Below are 7793 nucleotides of genomic sequence, written 5' to 3'. Positions count from 1 at the left end.
AATTCAACAAGATCTTCCTAGTGATGACCCCCTCCCTCCTCTTTTCTGATTGAGGAAGATTCTAGTATAAATACCACATCTCTGTATTAGCATTTTCTAAAACTTCTCAAATGGGGGGGGGGGGTGCCTGAGTGGCTCAGTCTGCCTTCAGCCCCGGTCATGATCTCCAGCTCCTGGGATCCAGCCCTGAGTCAGGCTCCCTGCTCAGTGGGGAGTCTGCTTTTCCCTCTTCCTGTCCCTCTCCCCACTCCCTGCTCATGCTCTCTCTCTCAAATAAACAAATAAAATAATCTTTAAAAAACCTTCTGAAATATGACCAAATTCCAATCACCTTTCTGGTCCATGCCTTGCCCTCTCCAGGACTTCTGACCTGAGGGGATCAGCCTCTCACCTCCAGGAACTCTGGCCCCTCCCCCAAGCTGTGGGACTCTCAAGGGTCAACTCCTCTGGAGAGCAGGAGTGTTAAGTGAGGAGGAAATCCCCCTCCCAGCAGGAAAACCAGCCATTTTTATTACGGATCCTATCACAATGCAAGGGCTGGTACTTCTGTGACTGAGCTAATCCTGTCACCGTGTAAATCAATAGGAAACCCACAAGGGATGATTTGATTTAGGATGTTCATTTTGGGAAGCTGGTCTTCCTATAACACTGAAGCCAAGACAGTTGCCTGGGCACTTCCACAATAAATGCAAAGTTTAGCCTGAAAGGACCAGATCGGTTAATAAAATAAATTCAGATTCCCACCAAATCAAAATTCAGATGCATGTTAGGCTCCTCGGTTCAGTGGGCTGAATCCCTTAATCTACCGAATTATTATGGAAAAACCCCTATCTCTGCCTGTCAAAATCACTGCTGTCTTGGGGGGAGCCTCTTGGGAAGGACAAGTTGCTTCATAATAGCTAAGATTATGTGCAGTGTACCATTATTTTGAAGACGGTCACATACTTGAGGAAGTACAACACAGGATATGGGACAGAGCCAAGACACAGCCCAGGTGACAGGGGCCAGAAAGGTGACAGGGATTGCCCAGATGTGTTGCTGGTAAGTTACAGAGTGAGGCTTCTTCTTCTTCTTCTTTTTTTTTTTTAATATTTTATTTATTTATTTGACAGACAGATCACAAATAGGCAGAGAGGCAGGCAGAGAAGAGAGGGGAAAGCAGACTCCCTGCGGAGCAGAGAGCCTGATGCGGGGCTCGGGACCAGCAGAGGCTTTAACCCACTGAGCCACCCAGGTGCTCCCAGAGTGAGGCTTCTAATCTAGCCCCCTGACTCAGTCCAGCGTCCCTTCTCTGTGGTCAGGTAGGGTGGTCTCAGGAAGAGACAGTCTGAGGGTTCTGGCTATGTGTCTGCTGGATAGGGGTGATGTGATCTCTTCCAGGGCAGCCTCATTTACCCCAGGGCCTGCTGTTTCTTCAGTGGTTAGGGGCGGGCATGTGTCTACGGATGCAAGGGGCTTGCATTCTGCAGTGTGGGGCAGGCCTCAAGTGTCTGCCCAGGGAGCTGACCCCACTTGGCCAGGTGAAGGAAGGTGAGAGAAATTGCATCTAGGGCAGAAAAGAGGAAAACGTGTGGGAAATCAATCCCCAGATTCCAAGAGGGGCCCCTGGTAGGAGCCCTTGTGAATAAGGATTTGGCTTGTCCCTGTTGGGCCTCCCACCACACCTCCCGTTCTCCCACCTCCATTCGGGGTGACTCACGCCTGCAGAAAGGATGAATCATTTGGGTTACGAAACCCAAGGGCTCTTGAGAGGGAGGCTAGAAAGGACCTGGGGAAGCCACCTCCAGGGATCCTGCTGCCTCCCAACCCCTCCTTGCCCAAGATCTGTGTGTCCTGTGAGCTCTGTATGGAATTTCTTCTAGACACTAATATCAGATCAGTGGTTTTGCCTTCCCACCTCAAGGCCTCCTGGGCCCATGTTTTGTTTCCTCTCCTGAATTAATCGGGGTAAAGGCTTGCTTTCCCCATGAGGTCAGTTAGGACTGACCATTCCTAAAAGTAATGGGAGAAGAGATCCTGAAGGGGTGCTCGCCTCTCACCGTTTGCTCCTTCATGGTGTGAACATTTCTGTTATTCTCCAGGGTGCACCAAATAATTAGCTAGTGCCTTCTAGGCTGCCCCCGGCAGCAGGGGCAAGGATGATTCAACTCACTTTCCCACTGACTGGTCCCAGCTCCGTGGGAGCTTTTAAGAGTCTGCACAAGTGAACACGTACCATGTGGTGGGCCGTGAGCTCATAAACACAAACGTTTATGGGCAGCTTATGGCATGGCAAGAGCTCATGTCATCCTCAAAACAGCCCAGGGTAGATCCTATTGTCATCCCCATTTCCAGGTGGAGCTCCGCTGTCAACAAGGACAGCAATGTGCCCGAGATCACGCAGAACGAAGTGGACAGCTTGGGGATTCACCTGTACCCCCTGCCTCCCAAGGTGGTCTGGAGCCTCGGGGCTGCATCCGTGGGTTTCTCCGGCGCACTCACTGAAGCCGGTTCATCTGCCAGCGGTCTCGCCCCAGTTAAAGTGCCTGTTCAGTCAGGCCTCCTCCTGGACCGGGCCATGACTCTCCCTTTCCGCGCGGTTTCTTTCTCTTAGAACCCAAAGCCCTTGCAAGCTCACCATCTCACCGCGGGATGAGCAAAGACACCCTTTGAGGAGACGAAACTCGACCTGGAGAATGAGGCCTCCAGGATGCCCGACGGGTGGGAGGGCGCTGGGGCCTCGGCCCACCAGTCTGGACTCACCTGAGCTGCCCCGGCGGCCCTCGGGGCTCCCGGTAGAACGCGCAGGGCCAAGGCCGCCGCTCGGGGCCGCCCGGGTCTGTCTGTCCCAAGAGCCCCAAAAGTCCTCGAGAAGTTCCCCGGTGGGGGGCGTTCCGGGCCTCCCGCGCCGCCCAGCCCGCGGCTTGCGCCCGTCCCGGCGCGGGCCGCACGAGCGCGGGCCCAGGGGCGCCACCCGGCCGCGCGGGCGGGAACGCGCCGCGGCCGCCTCCTCCTCCCTCGCTCCCGCCCGCAGCGGCGGCGGCGGCGCTTCCCCGCCGCGGAGCGGCTTTAAAAGGCGGCACCCCACCCCCCGGCGCACTCGCCGCTCGGGCGCCGCGCGAGCCTGCCGCTGCCATGCCTCCACGCGCGCCGCCTGCGCCCGGGCCCCGGCCGCCGCCCCGGGCCGCCGCCGCCGCCGCCACCGCCGAGGACGCGGACGCGGACGCGGGGGGCGCCGGCGGGCCCGGGCTCCGGTCGCTCGCGCCGCGCCCCTGGCGCTGGCTGCTGCTGCTCGCGCTGCCCGCCGCCTGCTCCGCGCCGCCGCCGCCGCGCCCCGTCTACACCAACCACTGGGCAGTGCAAGTGCTGGGCGGCCCGGCCGAGGCGGACCGCGTGGCCGCGGAGCACGGCTACCTCAACTTGGGCCAGGTGAGTGCGGCCGGCCCCGAGCGCCCAAAACTTTCCCGGCCGCGGGTGGGCACGGCGCGAGGGGGCGCCTCCTTCCGGCTCGCGGTCGCGCGCGGTCGGGGGGCGGCTGGGGCGCCCTGCGTGGAGTCGCCAGGGGGGACGCGGCGCCCGGTACGCTCGGCTGGGCCCACCGGGTGGCCCGCGGAGGTTGCGGGGGCGCCCGCGCAGGCCTGGCGCGCCCGGAGGGGCAGTTCCGAGGGCCCCGCGGCCCGGCGCGGGCACCTGCCCGGCGCGGCGGGAGAAGGAGCCGTTCTCGGGCGCCGCGCTCTGCCCGCGGGCGCTGTCCTCAGTGCCCACCAAGCTCTTCTTGGCCTCGGAGCCCCGGCTCCGCTGCGCCCGGCCCGCGGGTCTCGACGGGCTGCGCGGGGCTCCAGACTCTGAGCGCGCGCCAGGGCGTCCCGCCGCGACTCGGCGGTGACAGGCGCATGGCCCAGAGTCTTGGGGTCGTGGGCTTCTTGGTGTCCGCGGATCACGGAGGGAAGGGAGGGCGGCTAGGTGCTGGAATCTGGAAGCATCCGTCCTTTGCCAGAGGCTTAGGATTCTGCAACCTCACAGGGGGCTGGAGGCAGGAGCTCCTGCGTTGAAAACCCCTTCAGGCTCCTGGAATTTGCTTTGTTTTTAGGCTTCTGTGGCTGTTCCAAGGCTAGCTCTCTACAAACTAGCTGTATGACCTTAGGCAAGTCACTTCTCCATCTTCTTCATCTGTAGGGGCAGTGTCAGTGTGTACCCGCCACAGTTTTGGGAAAGATCCAGCAAAACCCCAGGCCAGGGGTTGACCCTGGTCAGTGAGCCCAGAGTCCTCCCATGACCTGGACTGTCGCTATGACTGGGTTAGCAAGAGAGGACAAGCCCTGGGCAGGCGGGTGGCATAACTCCAAAGGACCCTTGAGGCAGATCCCTTTCTCCTTCCCCAACCCTGCAGAGTGACCGTGGGGCAAGGGGCTGGTTTAGGGCTGGTGGAGGGGCTGCAGGGGACTGAAGCGTGCTGTCCCGCCAGGGGACCTTTCAGCGCAGTTAACCAGTCTCCTACATACTATACGCTTAGAGGATCCAGTGAAACGACAGGGAAGCACCAGCTCATAACTCAAGCTGTAATGCCAGGCAGTGTTAAATTTAGTTTCATCATTATCCGTGACAGAAGCCAGCAAAGTGTGGTGTGACCCTAATGTAAATGACATTTCTTCTGCATCCTAAGTCTCAACAGATGCTGCTAATGTGAGATGTGTGGCCTTTTGGAAAAGTAGATTTCTGCTGTTTGCTCTGTACTTCACGTGGTCAGTCCGAGTGTGTCTGGGAGAATGCTGTCCTGTCTTTTGTGTAGCTAGATCTGTCCGTCTGTATGCACTGCTCAGATGTCTGCAAACGTCCTGTGATTGGAGTTTTTGCCTTTGGGCAGCACTGGCTTCGTTTCTCCCCGCTGTTCCGAAATCTCCCTGGGTGATGTTCCAGACTGAGGAAAGTGGTCCTCAGGCTTCCATCCCCATTCTTGGCTAAGCCCTCCTCCCGCCCCCCTGCCGGCTCCTGCTATACCTCACTGCTCAGCCCAGGTGGCCTGGTAATTTGTCTTCAGCTAAAAGTGACTCTTCAGCTGCACGGTAAATTACAAAGGGCCTCCCAGACGTTTCCACAAGAGCCACACACGCAATAGATTCCCCCTCGCCGTTCCTGTCCACCAGCATCAGAAATGCCAGGGCTTTTAAACAACTTCTGTCTGAGTTGAATTTCATACGCAAAGTCGGCTGTTCTCATTTTGCCTATGGGGGAGGTTCCCTCAGGTGTGTACCTGCCCCGATCTGGGACATTCTGGGGGAGTCTCTCCACGTCTCACCAGCTCTGTCCAGGGCAGCTGCAGGGTGGACCGCACACAGCCTGGTCAACTCAGCCTGGGAGGCGGGGGGCTGGGGTGGGGATGCCACTATGAAGACCTTTGCAAACGGAGGGGATTTGTTGGTTCGGGATCTGGGCTGTCTCCAAGACGTTAGCGCGCGCGCGTGTGTGTGTGTGTGTGTGTGTGTGTGTGTGAGAGAGGGAGAGAGAGAGAGAGATAGAGAGAGAGATTACTCAAGGAGCACCTAATACTCTTTATTCCCAAACCAGCTTTTCTCCCTCCCTCCCCCAAGTGAACTACTAATGTGGAAAAGGCCTGGAGCATTCCACCCTCTACTTCCTCAATAAGAACTCTTTAAAAACCTTATTTGCCTTTTTCAGCCAGGAGAATTTGTGACTCATAAATAAGATGTAGATATTATTAGCTTTGATTTATGGATAAGCAAACTGAGGGGAAGCAAGGCATGGAAGCTGTTTGTGTCTACACAGAGCATGTCGACTCTAACAATTATGCTCTTTGCTCTTTGTCTCCAGCTACATTCTCTGGTCTAAGTGTCCTTTGTGTGACTCTTTCCCCAAACCCTTAATGGGCAATTAGTGTTATGCCCGGTACCTGCCCTGACTCACAGCCCTGCTTTTCTCCTGGGCCTTTGCGAAGTTCTAACTTCTGACTCGAATGTGTTACCCCCTCTCGTGCAACTAATAACCCGATGCCGTGTTATTTTACATGGTGCAAAGGTAATTGAGACGGTTATTCAGGTGAAAGTTATTCACCTTTCTTGAACATGGAAGCCTTTCAGATTGATCGTGCCTCTGGATCTTCTCCTTTGAAAAATGTGCATCAGGAACCAGACAAACGAACCTCTTTTTTACTTCTTTATTCATCATGATAGTTGAGGTCCTAGGTAATGTACCACAATGGAAAAGAAAGGAAGGAAGGAAAGTTTGGAAGAGTCAAATGTCGTTTACTGATAGGTGGCATAACTATGTAGATAATCCGGGAGAACCTAGAGACTATTATAAGTAGTCAGAGAACTGAGCAGGATGCTTGGTAACAGTAGCAACCTATCTAGGAGCAGCATTCGAGAAGAGAAAAGAAATGATAATACACTCTAGCATAAAAGCCGTTAGAAATCTAGGAATACGTTTTTTAAAAAAATGAAACTTACCAGAAGATTTTAAAATATTTGAACGATGTATTGAAGAAGTGGTCTGAATAATGGAGGGATAAGCTATGTTCATGGACAGGAGGACTGATTATCACATGCCCCCCCCTTCATCTCTAAGTTCAGTGTAATTTAGTTGACGTGCCAACAGGGTTTTCTATGGGATATGAAATGACACAAATGTATCTTAAAATTCACATGGAAGAGTAAGTTCCTGGAATCCCTGTGACAACTCTGAGAAAGGAAGAAAAGGAGGGGAGTGTATTCTGCCAGAGAACAAAACTTCCCATGAAGCTGGGGTGATCGTGACAGTTGGACGTTGGCCCTGGGGATGGTTCCTTGCAATAGTGATGAATCAACTCAAACCCAGGCAGGTGTGGGAGCTTGTATGTGCGAACAGAACTGTTACAGATGGATGGGGAAGGGTAGGCATTTCAGTCAATGGCACCGAGAGAATTGAATCGGGAAAATAATCAGATCCTGACCTCACCTCACACTACCCAACAGTAAATGCCAGCTAGAAATAACTAGAGTGGAATACCTTTATGGCTTTGGGGCAGGAAAGGATTTCTTAAACCAAACACAGAAAGAACAAATAAAGGAAGAGATTGAGCCATGAAGAGTTCTGTATAACACATCATAATAGGATAAAAGCATGTAATAGACTAGAAAAATTATTTATGGCTTATGACACACAAGTTAGTGCATAGATTATTTAAAAAGCTATCTGCCTTAACTGAGCATCTGCTCAGGTCATGATCCCAGGGTCCTGGGATTGAGTCCCGAATCGGGGTCAGTTCCACATCAGGCTCCCTGATCAGGTGGGAGTCTGCTTCTCCCTCTCCCTCTGCCCCTCTATAGCACCCCCACCCTGGCTTGTGCTCTCTCTCTCAAATAAATAAAAAAGCAATCAAATCAATAAGTAAAAGAGAAACGCCAGGTAGAAAAATGGAGAAATATATGCATAGGGAGTTCAATGCCCTGTCTGAAGCACCCACCTCAAGTTCAGGTTAGTAGTAGCCTCTTGGTGGGGTGGGGTGGGGTGGGGAGCAGAAATGGGGAGAGGGAAGTCAAGTGGCCAGTAAACTCGAGAAAAGCCACTCAGCCTCCCCGGAGGGATGGGAACAACATGACATGGGGCAGTAAGGAGGGAGACTGCTTCATGCCATCGGATTGGCAGATGCAGAGAGGTGTTTGTATCTAGCGCTGGCGAGGAAATGGAGCCCATGGAGCTTCTGGGTGCTGCTGGTGGAAGCGGATATCGGGAGAACCGCCTCGGAGCACAGGGGGCACCTGGCAGTGAGGTAGAATTCCATCGGCGGGTCCACCTCTGGGCTTCTGCTAGAGAGACGA

At 54.5% G+C, this 7793-nt stretch overlaps 1 protein-coding gene across 3 annotated transcripts in view; it reads left to right on the top strand.

The window, feature by feature from the left end:
• Window positions 1–3070: 3070 nt before the first annotated feature.
• The window catches only part of PCSK6 (proprotein convertase subtilisin/kexin type 6), a 180821-nt gene continuing 176098 nt past the window's right edge, over window positions 3071–7793 (top strand). The window contains exon 1 of one of the 3 annotated variants that reach the window (XM_059180175.1): window positions 3071–3408. In XM_059180175.1, coding sequence (XP_059036158.1) covers window positions 3115–3408 — 294 coding nt within the window. In that variant the 5' untranslated portion in view covers window positions 3071–3114. The remainder of the gene's footprint in view (window positions 3409–7793) is intronic. The other 2 variants (XM_059180173.1, XM_059180174.1) reach the window with 2 other exon arrangements.

This window comes from Mustela lutreola, chromosome 7 (genome assembly GCF_030435805.1).
Source record: "Mustela lutreola isolate mMusLut2 chromosome 7, mMusLut2.pri, whole genome shotgun sequence".
NCBI classification, from domain to species: domain Eukaryota; kingdom Metazoa; phylum Chordata; class Mammalia; order Carnivora; family Mustelidae; genus Mustela; species Mustela lutreola.
Note: the sequence above shows the minus strand (reverse complement) of the source record. Positions and strands in the feature narration are given on the sequence as shown.